The sequence below is a fragment of the Ctenopharyngodon idella genome, chromosome 4 (assembly GCF_019924925.1).
Source record: "Ctenopharyngodon idella isolate HZGC_01 chromosome 4, HZGC01, whole genome shotgun sequence".
Classification (NCBI taxonomy): Eukaryota; Metazoa; Chordata; class Actinopteri; order Cypriniformes; family Xenocyprididae; genus Ctenopharyngodon; species Ctenopharyngodon idella.
In genome coordinates, this window is record NC_067223.1 from 20,013,792 (window position 1) to 20,031,125 (window position 17,334).

At 38.7% G+C, this 17,334-nt stretch overlaps 1 protein-coding gene across 4 annotated transcripts; it reads left to right on the top strand.

Annotated features, from left to right (window-relative positions):
• Positions 1 to 783: 783 nt before the first annotated feature.
• LOC127510661 (gastrula zinc finger protein XlCGF8.2DB-like) lies at positions 784 to 6,529 on the top strand. Of its 4 annotated transcripts, none has more exons than XM_051890522.1 (3): positions 784 to 923; positions 1,545 to 1,668; positions 5,413 to 6,529. In XM_051890522.1, the coding sequence occupies exons 2-3, from the start codon at positions 1,584 to 1,586 to the stop codon at positions 6,414 to 6,416; spliced, it is 1,089 nt and encodes a 362-aa protein (XP_051746482.1). In that variant the 5' UTR covers positions 784 to 923; positions 1,545 to 1,583; the 3' UTR covers positions 6,417 to 6,529. The 4 variants fall into 4 exon arrangements, with proteins under 4 accessions (XP_051746482.1, XP_051746481.1, XP_051746480.1 ...); XM_051890521.1 differs by having other exon boundaries at positions 873 to 923; positions 1,528 to 1,668; XM_051890520.1 differs by having other exon boundaries at positions 874 to 923; positions 1,532 to 1,668.
• Positions 6,530 to 17,334: the final 10,805 nt, after the last annotated feature.

A 17,334-nucleotide genomic window follows, 5' to 3' on the forward strand; every position in this document is an offset into this window, starting at 1 on the left:
TTTGATGTTGGCTTGAGAAAGCCTGGATTGGCAGCCTAAGGCAAAAGAGCCAACACACATGTCTGTTCGGTGTTCTTGAGCTGGCACGGTCACAAAGAAAGAAAGAAAGAAATTCTTGTATTTCTATTTATTATTTTCTGATTAGTCAAATATTGTGGCTTACCAGTATAATCTTAATTAACCCACCAATAAATAATAACTGTAATTTATGTTGTTAATATTTCAAGGATTATTTAAACATTTTGCCATAATAATAAAAAAGAATTCCCAACATGGAAAATATTGTGCAATAATTAAAAGGGCATTTAACGGTAATATATCAGTAATACAAATATGCATGCTGCATTTACCGTCACTGTTTGATACAGACAACAGCATTTGCTTACACATGAGTTTTGAAATGTTGTCTTAATTCAGAAGATTAACTATATGCTACATCTATGAAGGAACTGAAGTCACTGCCCCTTTAAGAGGCGCGGCTCGGCTCGTAAACTGTGTGAATGTGTGTGCCTGTAACATCGTATCAGGCGATCAACTAACCTGTTCAAAAAACTAAAATATAAATGTCTGTAAGGCCGTAGTTATTTTATTCTCTATTGAAAAATGTTGAGTAGCCTAAAAATTGATTAGCTACAGTATGCCTATAGTGTAAAATGTTTTTACTTTTTAGACAAATCTAATTTTTTCATCATTATTATTTTTTTAAAATCTTTTTCATTAGAAGTTATTTTAATATTTTCAGCACATTTTTGGACAATTAATTTAGATATCTATTTCACTAATAATTAAACTATGTATGTAAATTTCTATGCACTTGTGTGATGTTAGACAACAGCGTGTGAACAGGACTTTTATTTTGACAATGCGACATGTCATAAGTCTGCGCCGCGCTCCTGCATCTTTTGTGATTCGGCTGAAGAAAGGTTTGTGTTCTTAAACATTTACAGTGTAATTCGATGCAACCCATTTAGGCAACTTTAGATTTTAAAAATGATGTAAAATGGCTTCATTATTGTTTAATGTTTAATATTAATGGACCTTATTTTTGTGACTAAAGCGAATAGACACATGAGTAACAGAAAATGTGCGCCTGTTTAGCTCTCTATATCAGTTTGGTAAACACGAATTCTCTCGCTAGCAAGTAGTGATGGAGAAATGGAGCCTTTTGAACCGAGTCAATTGAACCAAATGCTTCGCAAAATGATTCACTGTTTCGAAGCGCTCGAATCACCGCTCGCTGCACACATGCTGGTCAAAACAGTGTAAATGAACGAGAACAACAAACACAAGCGTGTGTAATGACAACTGTAACTACTAAAGTAGTTTAATCTATTACAATATTAAATATAAATCCCAAAAACAAGTGTCTGTGCAAGTTTTAAGCTTATTTTACCATTAATTTACCATTAAGTCAATTCACTCTGACTGACTCCTTTGCCACTGACTACTGAACTAGAGCTGATTGAGACGCACCCAGAGATTTAGTTTGGATATATTGTCTTTCTGTTAACTGTCATCTTTAACAAGACAGTGTCCAACCACAGAAAAACTGAAGCAACTGAGATTCATGTGACACACCAAAGATGGCGTTTATTAAAGAGGAGAGTGAAGAAATGAAGATTGAAGAAGCATTCAGAGTGAAACAAGAAGATACTGAGGAACAAACAGGTTGGTTTTATTTTGTACATCTATTTTAAATGTTAGTGATAAACTTTACATTTGTTGTCTATAAGATATTCTTTCTTCTCATCCTCATTCTCAGTGTATTCGAGCACTCTCTCTTTTAAACCTCATAATATAGAGTCAAAAACATTTTTCAAACAAAATATTATATTCACATACCTGAAGATAATGTAAATATCAGTAAATATTTATTGAATCAAGCACTAAATAAGTAATACATCGAAAACATAGTCTACAAACTAAATAATAAAACATACAGATAGTGCATATATTTAATAAAGCATATATTTATTTAAGAGCTTTAGTGAGCAAATAAAGTTGCCAGTAACTGCAACATAATTGATTTGAATTGTGTGTCACTCACAAACATTCAAACTGTTTGATTTAATAAAATTGTGCACTAAATAAAACATCTGTTGTGAATTTCACATCTTCTATCAAGCTCAGTGGTAAATTTATCATCATAAGTTGATCTAGGATGAGTGTTTCTTCTCCTGAACTCCATCTTAGTGCTGGGCGGTTTGACCAAAAATCTGTATCATGTTTTTTTTTTTTTTTTTTTTAAGATTCTGGCGGTTTCACGGAATTTTTTTTGTTTGTTTGTTTGTTTTCTGGACCTTTATTTTGGCATATTTTACTGTCAGGAGTACAGGGAATATATTACAATGTTTATATAAGGACAAATAAAAATGTATTTAAAAATGTAATCAAATCAGTTCATAAAGCTAACAATTTATTTTAAAATGTAATGAATTTAATTAAATTAATAATATTAATAAGTTGTCTACATTTTTACTGTGCAATTTCTGTAATTTCAATGAAGCCGTTTGAGTTTGTGTTTTAATAAATGGTGTTTATTATTATTATCTCTATTAATTAAAGTATACTCGATTGTACAATAGTATATTTCTGTTATTTCAAGTTATACCGAACTTTTATTTTGACAGGGTTGTGAAGACCTTCAACTTCCTGTGTATAAGATACAACAAATGTCGATAGTTTTATCAAATTAAACAGTGAAATGTTCATAAAGTGACCCTAAGAGCAGCTCTGCAGATGAAGTTCATGTGTATAGTGAGTGAGACAGCAGACACTGAAATCATCGCGAGCGTCAGTATGTGTAGTAGTAGACGAAAATGCGGCACTCATTCATAACAGACTTCAGATTTCAATAGCAGGCTTTTTTAGCGTTATTATTCACAGACACTAGTCCATATTGATATCTGATTCATTGTACAACCCTACTTTTGATTTATTCATCCAAAAATTGCGACGTTACGCTTTATACAGTAAGTTCTTGTGACTGGATTCTGTGATTTTTATCTCTCTCTGCTCTCTATATGCTCTACATTGTGGTTCAGGGCCATTGAATAGATACAGCAGCTGTTTCAGCAACGCACCGGTATGGCGGTTTTTGAAAAATACATATCAGTCTCGAAAATTGAAACCGGTTTACCATATGAACTAGGGGTCGACCGATTATCGGCGCCGATATTAAGCATTTTTATGGTTATCGGTCATTTTCAAAACCGGTTTGCTGATAAAATAATTCAATTTTGAAATGTGCTATTTAGCTCTGATGCAGCCACCTCTGTCCGAACGCACCACAAGTCCAGCCAATCAGCGCTGAAGACACGGAAAGATTTGCACTCTCACACCGAAAGGCGAGCACTAGCTAACTGGAGCTGCTTCAGCGATCACGCATCATTTGTCTCTCAATTGTAAGGCAGCAGCAGACGTTGCTTAAGTTAAATCAAAATCCACTACACTCAAGTTGCAAGACACCTCAATATAATCAAGACCTGAATTTCAGCGCAGGATTGCGGGTATTGCGCACATTCCCACTGGTTTCGCGAGTATTAAACGGGAAATTCCCGAAAACATTTATGCACTATAGCATGTAGATTGAATCCAAACAGATTACCAGAGCTTATCAGTTATATTAAAACTTTCTGTGAGATGTAGTTTCACAAACAATTTGAGTGATTCAGCGGTACCGAGTCTCCCTCTCTCTCAAAATGCGCAAATGGCTTCACCTCCATAGTATCCATAATGAATTTGCTCTGCAAGCGAGATGTACGCTGCAATACAAGATTTTAGCACGTTTCGGACAGTTAACTTGACGGAATTCGCACTTGCAAATCATTTTAACTCATACTAATTCAAAAATACAAGCCATTTTAAAGCATAAAGTACTCGTGTCTTCAGTCAGCACGCTCTCAACCAATGCACGCACACACAAGACACAGCCGCCTCCCAAACTGCTCGCAGCAAGTGGGTAATTTTAATAATAACCAAGGGCTGACAATGCCAGTTACTTAGAAGACATAATTGAAAAAGGTATACAAATCTGCACCCAGCTTACACCCAACTTTTTTACGTCCAGCTGGTGCAACTGGCCCCAGGAGAGCTGAACAAAACAGAACAAACATGTGACACTATCATTGTTGTCGCATAACACACGTAATGTACACTCCATGAACAGGGTAGCCTAACTTGCAGACTTTCAAATTTCAAACTTTCGAGTTTCAAACTTTATAATATAGCCTCAAAGACATGTGGTTCAAACTAGAAATTTCACGTTTGTCACACAAGGAAAGTGTATACAAGGAGAAAAGAAGAGGACCCAATACCGAGCCCTGTGGCACTTGTTTTTGATGGGATGCCTTCATTTACACAAAGATAAGCAGATAAGACCTAAATCATGCTAATGCTTGCCCACTGATGCCAACATAATTCTCAAGCTATCCAAGAGAATGTTGTGGTCTATAGCCCTATTTGGACGTGACTAGTTTTCATTGAGGATATTATAGAAATTTGTGTTTCACGGGTGTACTGTGTGATTTTAATTCTGTCTGCAACCTCAGTAAAAATTGTATGGCAAATTACCTACAGTTTTTCGGCAAACAATGGTCCTGAGAAATCTAATCCTATCCAAAAGCAAATGTCTGTGATAGCTGATACTCTCCAACTAGTATTGTGTTATACAAATGCTTCTCCTTGTGTGTTTTTTGACCTACCTCAGTTATCGTTTACACACCAATCTTTCGCATGCTTTCATTTAATTTCAGTATGGATAGTTTCAGACGAAAAAATATTTTAAAATCAATAAATATCAGTGTTAGGTAAGATACTTGTCTTTCCTCACTTCTGTGGGTTTATTATAAACAGCCGCTTCTATAAACTCAGAAGTTTATTTAAATGGGTTTTAATAATAAAGTTATATCAGTAATTAAGTCATTAACACAGCACAGCAGATGACCTTCTGTAATGCTCACGTCGTTTTCCAGTTACTAATGTACCTGTAGTCTTCCCAATTCACCACTGTCATTACTCACCTGAGCATTAGGGGGCACTCTGTTCAAGAAATGCATGAGTTCATCTATTTAAGGGAAAAAAGGAGTAAAGGTAGGAAGTTGATCCTCTACCTTCATGGAGAAGCTTATCTCATGGTGGTTTAGGTCTTTTGACCCTGTTTAGAGGAACTAAGCTTAACCAGGGTTTGTGTTTTGTGCAAATATGGATGACTTGGTGTCTTAAACAACTGTGAAGACTGGAACGAAGAGAGTGGATTTCCATCTACTGCTTAACTGTTACTTGTTGATTGAACTATTGGGTATATGATCTAGCATACATGTTGGCTTTGATGCTTTAATGCAGTATTTTGATGTCTATTGCTTTGTGCTATTAAACTGGTGTTAATTTGCATTTATCTTTTTTCCACTATAGACCTAATGGCACTGAAAGAAGAAAGTCAAGTCAAGTCATTGAATGAGAAGGAAGAGAAAGATCAGTGTGATGAACATCATGATTTCATGACTGGAGAAAAATCCACACAACCTGAAATCACTTCCTTACAAAAAAGAGAAGCTCAGAAAACCATATCTAACGATCATTTCATCTGTTTAACTCAAAAACAAAACCTTAAAGCCCACATGAGAACTCACACCAGAGAGAAGCGTTTCACCTGCCAACAGTGTGGAAAGTCTTTCTATGGAAAAGGAAACCTGACGGACCACAAGAGAATTCACACTGGAGAAAAACCTTTCACTTGCCAACAGTGTGGACAGAGTTTTACTCAAAAACAAAACCTTACTGCACACATGAGAACTCACAGCGGAGAGAAGCCTTACACCTGCCAACATTGTGGACAGAGTTTTGCTCGTAAAGAAACTCTTAATTTCCACATGAGAATTCACACTGGAGAGAGACCTTTCACCTGCCAACATTGTGGACAGAGTTTTGCTCGTAAAGAAACCCTTAATTTCCACATGAAAATTCACACTGGAGAGAGACCTTTTACCTGCAAACTGTGTGGGACAAGCTTCTCAAGAAAAGAAAGTCTTAAGACTCACATGAGAGTTCACACTGGAGAGAAGCCATTCATATGTGCTCAGTGTGGAAAGAGTTTCAGATATAAAGTAAACCTTAATCAGCACATGAAGACTCATTTCACAGACCACGTAATAACTCACACTAAAAAGAAGCCTTACGTTTGCCTTTATTGTGGAAAGACTTTTATAACCAAATCAAACCTTGAGGTTCACATAAGGGTTCACACTGGAGAGAAGCCTTTCACCTGCCCTCAGTGTGGAAAGAGTTTCATACATAAAGGAAACCTTAAAATTCACATGAGGCTTCACACTGGAGAGAAGCCTTACACGTGTCTTCAGTGTGAGAAGAGTTTCACATATCATAGAGACCTGAAACGTCATTTGCAAACTCATTCTTAAAAAGCAATTGTAGTGTTCTGTCTATAGTAAGAGGTTTCAGAAATCACTTGCATATTCACTCTGGATGATGACCATTTCATTTTGATTAGTGTAATAAAAATCATCAAAACTTACAGTTTTTGTCATCACACCTAAAAAAAGACCCTTGAATGTACTACATTTTGATGATATTCGAATACCGTAACCGGTATCTGTGGCCGATCATTTAACATGGGCATCAGTTAAACTGTAACACCGGCACAACTTTTACCCCTGGAAGTTTGACTCAAAACCAGTGGTGTAGCCAGAGGTGTCCAGGGTGGCACTGGACACCCCTGACATCGGATTGTGCCACCCCAATTTCATTTGCTGCTGATTGACCTCTCATTTCACCTCTTGTTGAGAGAAGCATTTATATCAAAGTGGCACATTATTAACGTTGAATATTAAGAGTACCTGTAACTGCTGTCAACCAGTGCCATTAGAACCATGGAAAATGTATGTTTGTAGAATGTTATCCAGTTCCTGGTGGGGGATGAATATTGATGTGTTTTCCATCTAGAGCATTTTGGGAAGTTCCACTGAGACTGGAATCCATTTTATATCAGTGAAATTAGTATGTCAGACCCTTGATAACTTGTAATTATGTGGCCATACAATGTAGCGTAATCATTAGTCATTTGAATCCTGGTAGTTTGTGTTTTGCTTTTGGGGCCTGTTTGATTTATCAAAATGATTCAATTTACACTTGGCCACATAAATGAGTCTCAGCAAAACGGATCTTCATTTCCTGCGCTATATGCAGATTTAATGGAGTTGACGTCACCGAAAGTAAGAAATATGAGCTGCATTTTATTGATCATCAGCTAATTTCAAAATCAAAGACTGCAATAGGAGAGAGAACGGCATCAGCGCTGGTAAGATCATGTAGTCTCATTACTTTTTATGAAGATGATTGTATTTTGAGCGCCTGCAACTTACTTTTAGTTTCATATGCGGCAGAGATTCTCAGCTGCTCATCTGCGGCGATGCATGATGCAGTAGCGCTATCATATCTGGCTATAACATGTTATTTAATCTATAATAAGCTCTTAAGTTGCATAAGTGAAGTAATTAAAGTTGTCAGTACTTAAAACCTTGAGTTGAATTAAATTAAGATGAACAACACTAAATATATATTTTGATTTCAATTAATGTTTATTGGTAATTTGCTGTTACTCAAAAAAAAAAAAAACTAGCTATGCTTACTGATATTTAAGTTTGCAAACTTAAAAAAATAGAGATAATCAGTTGCCTCAAATATTTTGAGTTAGTATAACTTATCCAGGTTTACAGTGTCAAACAAAACACCTGCAGTTCAGTAAATTTATTTCTGTGAAATTATGGCCAAAGAAACAGATATGAATTACGATTTCATTTATTAGCCTACATGCAAATATCAACAAAATGAAGTAGCCTGTAACCATAGAAGTAGGCCTACATTTTTTTATAATAAAGCAAACAATCAATTATTACAGAAACAAGTTTAATCAAATGTAAACGAACACTCAATATGTCTTATACCAAAGCGATAAAACTATGAACAAAGCAAGTAAGATTTAGTTGTTTACATTTTTTCAGCAGACTCGGGTATGTTACCATCGGAATTAGTCTTGGATTCAGCGATTTTCATTATTGAAACAACAGCGACGTCTTGCATTTGAAATATATAAGGCTCTGAGTCAAGAAAATGATCCTCGACATCTTGAGAATCTTCTAGTAGGTGCATCACCCTCAATCAAGACCGCTTCACGTTGACTTTTCGCTATTTGGCGGCAGCGAACACGTAGAAACTGGCTGATGCAGTTGGCTCGTAAGTAGGCGCTCTTTGAAGTATGTTACATCTCTCGCAGCGATGATTCTTAGACTTGTTTTGCCAGTGACCGCATCGCCGAGATCTTCACTTCAACTCTTTTCACCATCCCTGATAGGGTATCAATGCGAAGCAATTATTAAGAAAAAAACTCAACGGATTCTTAGTGCCCATTTGAAGGACAGCCACAGTTTTATGGAATTTCTATGGTGGGTCTTTTTGTGGGAAACCAACATCTTCCACAACTAGGACGTCAGTGTTTCGCCCGCACAGGACATCGTAGCCTTCACCTCCTCAACCTATTTGGGGGTGGGGGGTACTCTTCACGAACTACTTGCAGAATTGCGTTGAAGTACTTTGTTCCTTTTACTCGCGAAGTCTTCAAGTCGGTCACATTTTGGATATAACCAACGACAGTTTCCACATATTCAGTTTCGAGCTTTGGTCTCTTTGGTGCTGATGATGCCATTGTGGCGTCAGGGATGTAACGATTGATCAAAATCTATCATGCAAACAAGATAGCCTATTTATACAAATTCCCATATGGCTGTTGCGCATAACCGGACAACTAATCAGACATGCAAATTAATATATTCTATCATGTTAAAAAGAGAAGCGTCTACAGCAGGGGTGTCAAACATATGGCCCTCGAAGGTGTCATATCCAGCCCGGGGAATGATTAGATCTACAATAATATAAAATAATAAATAAAGCATTATTTCAGTAATCTATTTATTGCATTATTTTGTTTCTATGTATTTTTTTTACATTTATTTTAACATTGCTTATTTTATTTAATTGCGCTGATATTACACTTTGGGGCATAACACACATGCGCGTCATAAAGCGGTGGCAAAATGTGGAACACGTAATTGATGCTTGATTTGGCAATCACTTCTAATTTTAAACATGCCAAAAATTGACCTGGAAGGACGGATGAAAAATGGAAAGATACGTATTTTTTCTGTGATGTCAATGGCCGACCTGTGTGCTTAATCTGCTTTAAACCTGTGGCTGTGGTGAAGGAGTACAACATTAAGACACTACGAGACGCACGCGGAGAAATATGATAAGTACACTGGACAGCTTAGAATAGAAAAATGTAAGGAGCTAGAATCATCTTTGAAAAAACAGCAATCACTGTTCACAAAAAAAACAAAAACAGGGACTGACGAATCTGTAAAGGCCAGCTATTTGATTGCCAATGAAATCGCTGCAGCATCAAAGCAATTTTTGGAGGGAGAATTCATTAAGAAGTGTATGGTTAAGGCAGCGGAGTTTGTGCGTCCTGAGAAGAAACAGGCTTTTGCCAATATTAGTCTCACTGTAAAACATTTTCAGCTGGTTAAACTTAGAAATGTAAGTTCACCAGCTGCCTTAAAAATGTGAGTTAACTCAACTTGCAAATAAGCTTTGTTTCAACTCAAAAATAGTCAATCAAGATAAGACATTACTTTAAGTTAAAATTTAAACTTAAAATAATGCATTGTCTTGAATATTTGTGAGTTGAAACAAAGATTATCTTCAAGTTGAGTTAACTTATGTTTAGTTGAGTTAACTCACATTGAGAAGGAATTCTTGAGAAGGAATTCTTCATATTCAGAGTGAATGATTAATTTTCATTGACATTAGCTGAGTTTACTTATTAGCATTAAGTAGATTTTTTTGAAAGTTTTTATTCTCGATAAGTTATGTTATTCTATGATAAGTTATTCCATTTCAGAGGAATTATTATATAAAGATGTTAAAAGCAGTTTTTCAAATTGCGCAGTAATGTGTGTGCAGTTTTATTATATTGTGCCTGTATGGTTCACATTTAGTGCAATTGTGTGCACAGAAAACAGTTTTTAGCAACTTTCTTAGCTGACTGACTATAGCTTACTTATTAAAAAAAAAACATTTATATTCAATGGGGAAGTAAATGGTTTTGATAAGGAATCAGTGTTATTTTAAAACTTCTGATAACCTATTAAATGCAGTTTAAACAGTCAATTTTATTTATTTTATTTTTTTGCTTTCTGGTTAATATTCAGTTAATTGTCAGTGCATTAAGAGTTAAAAAAGATAATGATCTACAGAAAGTGCGCATCTGACTGTTTCTATAGGGACCGGAGCTTCTAATGGCCGCTGCAGTGATGCGATAACTTTACCAATTGGCGATTGGCTCTTATTTAGAAGGCGGGACTTATTCCGCCATATTGAGAGTTGCACTTTCTCCCATTCAAAACAATACGAGTGATGCATCTTGTGTTATTCTGTAATCTTTGGTAATAGTCAGAATGTATATGCTTATTTAACATTTTAGTGTTAAATAAAAACCTTTTGTGCGTACCGTCAGATGAAATCCTGCAGGCATCCATGGTTTCTCCGTCCATGCAATAAATGCACATTCTTGATCGCGGATTTTTAGCGTATTTAACTTCTCAGGTAATGTCTATGGTTTGACCCATTCCAGAGGCGGCCAAAATCAGAATTTAAAATGGACCGAATAAAGCTACGAACTTGAAGTGCGATGCCACACTGACTGACTAAAACAGTCATGATACACAGTCTCACTTTTAGCTATGTCTGTTATAGTGTTTCGAAGAACAAAAACATGAACTTTAACTATTGGCTTTACATCATCAAGTCAGCTGTCACTTAACTTTGGCGAGAGGCCCTGTGCAGTCGCACACTTGCCACAGCCCTTGCGACGGTACTGCTAGACGTAATATGCTGGGCTATGTGTTTTCCTGACCCTTTAAATCTTGGCACCATTTCAGTTCATACAATGAATAATCAGTGTAAATAATTATTAAATATTCATATGTTGGCAAATACTTTAAAATTGTTTTGCAATAATATATTTAATATAATTTAATATAATTTATATATAATTTATATTTAATAATATAATATATTTATGTTTTAAAGGTCAGTGTTACTGGGCAGCAATGTTTAACTTTAAAATATAAGCGGCGTGAAAATGACAGCGAGAAAATAACGTTATTATGTAGCCTAGACTTCCTTTTGGGCCTTTTAAAGGAGCAGGATGGAAGGCCACAGGAGAGCTCCACATTGGCCTTGATTTCGTTTGGCTTCCTTTAAATTTGTTTCTTTTTGTACATTCAACACTTTCATGTATTCATTTAACTTTACACTACTGATTCCTGATTTTTTTTCTGTATAAGTTCTATTTTGTTAATAAATGTGTTTTATTTTGGCTTTCTCGTGTGTACCTATTTTCGTTACGTCCTTTTTGAGCCACGGCAACAACAAACACAATTCTATGTTTTTCAGATACAAGACGTTTATTTTGAAAGACATGCATTGACACTTCTGTTGCCCGCAGTTGAAGTAAAGAGTGCCTGAGAAAAACACCTGATTCAGTATATGTGTCAGTGTCATTATACTAACGTTATTAAAAAGTGTCGCACCACAGAAAATCGGGTATTTAGAACAACTGTACTGGGTCTGCAAAAGCATCACAATAACCAGGCAAAGTTGACAGAATTGCAGCTTTTGGAGATACTTTCTGCAGTTGTGCAAGATATGAGTCCCACTGCTCCTGTGTAGCAATGCTGAACTTACAGGTCTTCAATGAAGTACTTAAAACAGGCACACTCGCTAACTCACCATCCAGGAAACTATTAAGAGACTTTCTTTTTGATTTTGCAGAAGTGAAGTCTATTCTGTGCCCTGCCTTCTGCTCCCACATTTGTTACTTGGTATCATCCAATATGCAGGTTGGCCAGTCACTGTTGTTGTCTCCCAGCATCTGACCACTGCCTCCAACTTGAAGAGCAAAGCTGCCTTTGATGTTACTACTGTGTTGTCGTAGTCCTTCGGTCGTAATCTAAATAAATCCTGTACCCAGCCATTGGTGAAATGTCAGCAGCTTCAAGAGATTTATCAATTTTAAATAGTTCACAGGTGTACGAACTTACACCATAAACAAGATAGTTGACAATATCAAAGTACGAGGTTGAAGGCAGCAATGTGGGGTTGGCACTCTAACTTATTGCAATCAATAATTTAGATGAGGCTTTGTGATCCATGGTGCCACTGATGGACATTAGCGGCTAATCACATACCTAAATTGCAACACTGACAACTGTGCCAGCACTGTACTGTCTCAGTTTATACAAGCAACGTCCCTTTATGGTCTGCCCTCTAGGGCAGTGTTTCTCAACCAGTGGGTCGCGAATGAGGCCCTGCAGTACCTCGATGTTCTCCGCACACCCGGGGGTAGGATGAAATCCCCTTTGCCTAGGGTGAATCGGACACGTTTCCGACATTCGTTTGGTGATCACCCTAGTGAAGAGCCTTAAAAGCATTGACTCGATGGTGATTGGCCTCCAGTTGCCAATCTCCATGACCGCTCCTGGGTCAGATGCCTTCGAAATTAGCACTGTACGACTTTTCTTCAGGCGGGTAGGCACGATTCCTGTGAACCACCTCATGTTGAACAGACGGGTGAGGGTCTCACACCTGGGGTTCTAATCGAGAATGTCCTGTTTCTCGATCCCATCTGGGCCCGGTGCGGAAGCGTTCAAAGCTTGCCAGAGACTTTCTTGGACCTCGCCCTGAGAGATTGCCCCTACGAGGTGAGTGTTGTCAGCATTCACCTCTGCCCTAAATTGACCCAGCCCGCTAAAGGGAGGGGGGGGACTCCCACTTATCCTTAAACGAGCTGTGCACCAAGTCAGGAGATAATGGACAACGCCCTTGTGTCTTCCCATCCAATACCTCCTCCGCAAGGCGGGCTGGGTCCTTCAGAAACTTGAACTGGCAAGCGCTAAACCCACTACACCGGGTGAGACTTTGTCTGCACCGCCTGCCGTTCGAGGGCTGCCTAGACTCCATCAGGAGCCTTCGGCCTGGGACTCTCTCCCCGGGACACATCCCTGGAGCATCCTTTGTGTTGCCGCCTCAACCAGCTCAGGTAGCTGGTTGCAGCCATCCAACCAAGCTTGTAGCACGTAAGTATAACCCATGCCATCATCCCCCTTCTTGTCTACCATTTTGCGGGCTTCCTCCTTATGGAGCATAAGGAGGCCACCCTCTGGCAGGTTGGGCTGGATTTGGAGGAAGAGATGAACTTGCCATAGGCTCAGACGGATTCTCACTATCCCTTGCAGTTAGGGATCTAAGCCTTTTTGCGGGACTCTGTCTCCTACTCGCACCCCTTGGAGCCGAGTCAGCACCACCGAGCAGTCTCGTAATTCGCAACCAGGCTTTAGTCCGATAACCGATTGGCCACCTACGCCGCCATCGTCCTTGGCCAAGGGACGTTGGGGGGATCTTGCTCTACTGCGGGAACCCAATCCCGAGGCTCCCGCAGGGCACCTTGGTAATCCGGGCAACGTACCTACCGGCATGAGTTTATGCTTCTTTGTAACAGACATACTTTTTAATGGAGGATTAACCCCCTCCAGGGTAAGCTGTTTCACCGCACCATAGGGAATCTCTGAGTCTTGGTCTGTTCATATCCGAGTCCTGTCTACTGGTTAGGCCGTCACCCGGTAGCACCGTATCCGCCCTCCAATACCTATGCCACCATAACTTGTCCGAATGCCATTACAAGAATGGCTTGAAAAATTGAGCCCTCAGACTACACCTTTATGGAACACCCAATAGTACAGAGGGTGAGTCGAGCTGTGGATCAATCATTTTTCCAGTATAAGACTTGGTGTCGTCAGTCCTTGGTGCCGCATGTCTGAGAATATATAGCGCTAACCAAGTTTCACCCACCACTGCCTTCTTTGTCAGCTGCAGTTATCGGGCTCAAGATGGAGAGTTTGGCAAGACTCGAGAATAGCCCATACTCTGGGGTCCTGACACCGACACTCGACTCACTCAACCGCACTGTGCGTTGGCCGATCGACCACTACCCTGGTGACTGCACTGGCCCCACCATCTCCGGCTAAGATTCATTGGAGGGAACCAGCTACTAGATGGTTCGATTAGTCTTTCGCCCCTATACCCAGGTCGGACGACCGATTTGCACGTCAGGACCGCTGCGGGCCTCCACCAGAGTTTTCCCTGCTTCGCCCTGCCCAGGCATAGTTCACCATCTTTCGGGTACCATCATTCTATAGGGGGTTGCGAGACTTTCTCTGTGTTCTAGGTGTTACACTGGCACAACCAGTAAAAGTGCGCTTCACAAAAGGCTCGTTTAAACAGTGACCTCTAACGAATTGTATTTTCGAATGTTGCATGTTGAATCATTATTACCGTAACTTTCTAACGCTGTTTCTAAACTGTCCTATCACAATAATTTATCCCTGCTGTGAACAGCTCTTATTGGACAAGGTCCTACTCTCTTTAGGTAATGTTGCACATGCTAGCAGCTGTTTACCCCGTTGCTTTGTAACGACGACACAGGAGAATGCAATGCATTGCTATGCCAGACCTACTATACTGTACGCAGCCACGGCCTGTTAGCTTGACAAAATGCATCCGTTTTTTAAAAGAAAAAAAGCAGAAGATTCGGAAACTCCTTCCACTTCTAAGGCAGTGAATATCCAGAACTCGCAGATTGTGCAACAAAGTTTCTCTTACCATTTAGCACTACCTATCTGTGCGAGTCGGGATTTTCATGACTGCAACGAAAACAAAAAGCAGGAATAGGCTGACAACAGCTAGTTTGTGTGCGACACCCTTCACAAAGACCCGTCCCCCTTAGTTACTGTTGCTTTGTCCGACAAGCCATGGCGCTGTCACGCCACACAGAGTGAAAAATACATTGCCGAGCAAAGAGGACACTGACAACACGACAGAGCAGGTTACTTATGATATTAAACAAAGTCCCAGCTTTCAAATTGTGTAATTTTTTAAAGAAATTCGAATAATAAAAACCGTTTTGTGTCGTGACAGATTGCTGTAGTGCCTCAGCTCAAGTGGCTCGTGAACCAATCATCTCTTTCTACTAGTTAATTTATAGCATCAAATAAACATGAATGGACATGAGAATGAATGTTGTTTTAAATGCGGAAAGACACAATTTTTCAAGTTCAAATCCACCGAGGTTAATCTTCTAACTTCTGACTGCTTTGTCGGACAAAACGGCACTATGATTGGTTAGATCACTTGTCAATCAAACTCCCGGCAAAGGGTCAATTCCACCGCGTCTGGATATCATCATTTCAGAGTGGCAGTCTCAAATTTCACAATAACGTGAGTAAAAATAAATAAAACAGTTTGCTTCATAGTCTGCCTAACTATTGAAAGTGTTTGTGTGTTTTCGCGGAAATTAATTATAATAAGCATATAATGTAGCCTAGGTCTAAAGAGGCATTTCAGTTATTTATTAATTTCCAGCCTTAGTGGTTCATATGACTGGTTTACAAAAAAAAAAGTGGGTCGCAGTAGGCAAAAGGTTGAGAAACCCTGCTCTAGGGCTTCAAGAGATTTATCGATTTTAAATTGTTCACAGGTGTACAAACTTATACCATAAACAAAATAGTTGACAATATCCAAGTACGAGGTTGAAGGCAGCAGTGCGGGGTTGGCACTCTAACTTATTGCTGTCAATACTTTAGATGGGGCTTTGTGATTCATGATGCCATTGATGGACATTCGTGGCTAATCACATACCTAAATTGCAACACTGACAACTATTCCAGCACTGTACTGGTAAGGTCAGATCATGGTGGTGAGAACTTAAAAGTGGCATTGTTCATGAATTTTGTACTAGGACTTGGGCGCTGGAGTCACATCACTGGGGAATGTCCACAATCAAAGAATAGAGCGTTTGTGGAGGGATTTATTTTTGCATGTACTACAGTCGTGAGGATTCTGAACTTCTGGAACTCAGTAATGACATTCACAGTTTCCACAAATCCAAACTTGACTACAGCACTTTAAAGAAACGTGTAATCGCCATGCTTTGCACACAGAAAACAATAAAACGACTTCAATATGGACAGAGGGAATGCTCTCAAGGTTGGGAACTGACAGCACAGCCATCAACAATGTGTTTGAAGAGAATCCCTATAGACGTGAAAATTTAAACACACTCCTGGCTCATCATGTCACTGAGTCATTGCCCACAGCTGAAAATGAACAGATCCCAGCTATAACTGTAGAACAACCTCAAATAAACCTCACTTATCATCAGCTGGAAACTGTTTCCCATGCTACTGACCATATTACAGATTTGAAGATGACGTTTCAAGTATGTTGTGCAGAAATTGCTAATGTTTTGGTGTTACGGACTGGAGTAGAGTAAACTCCATTATCATCTTAAGATTGATTCCTGAGTCATTTGCTCATTTATTCCATTCTGTGTCTGTGTATGTACATGTTTGTGTTCCGGTTGGGCTGTTCCTCATGGAAAATTGTTGGAGGCTGTGATTAATTCTCCTCTACACCTGATCCAGATTTAAGGACCGCCCCAAACACTCAACCTCTGCCATTATTGTGTCATCTGGTGATTTATTGTCACTATCGCTTCGTATCGTCATCATTTTGTCTAGTCTACAGTGTCGTATCAGAGAGATTGTGAGTGATTATTTGAAATTGCAATTTTGTACCTGAGATATTTCTTGTTAACTTAACTCATGCCCTATTGACTCCGATTTTGGATTCTGATTTTGAACTGTTGGCTACGAACTTGTATATATCTTTTGTAAATAACTTTGTAAATAAGTTTTGCCAAGTTAAGGGATGTAGGGGATTTGAAGCCATTTTATTTTTCTTATCTTTTCATGCTGTTTTTGGTTTAGGGAGTCGGGTAAGTTTAAACTGTATTTTGTTTTCTTTCATTTTGATTTAGGAAGTGTAGAAGTAATATTTTATAAAGACCACTGCTTTCTCATATAACGCAGTGAAGCATCCCCTGTATAGAGTGAATTATCGATTCTCAAGTCATCGAAATCAACCAATTCAGCGCCATCGACAGCACCAGGTAAGGTTGCACTTAAGAGGATATACCTTAAGCAACCTCCTAAGGTATAGTTCGGGGAACTATACCTTAGGAGAAATTTAGCATTGATGATTTAGGAAATTTAGCATTGATGCATGCTAAAAAAAAAATTGCAATTGCAGAGGAAAGGAGGAGAGCAGGTGGAGTTATTGATTTATGCAGTACAAGTGAGCAGCAAC

Excerpts from the sequence above, each read along its gene's own strand:
- LOC127510661 (XM_051890522.1), top strand. The coding sequence starts at position 1,584 with ATGGCGTTTATTAAAGAGGAGAGTGAAGAAATGAAGATTGAAGAAGCA. Across the intron at positions 1,669-5,412 it reads AGATACTGAGGAACAAACAG|ACCTAATGGCACTGAAAGAA; the intron begins GTTGGTTTTATT and ends TTTCCACTATAG.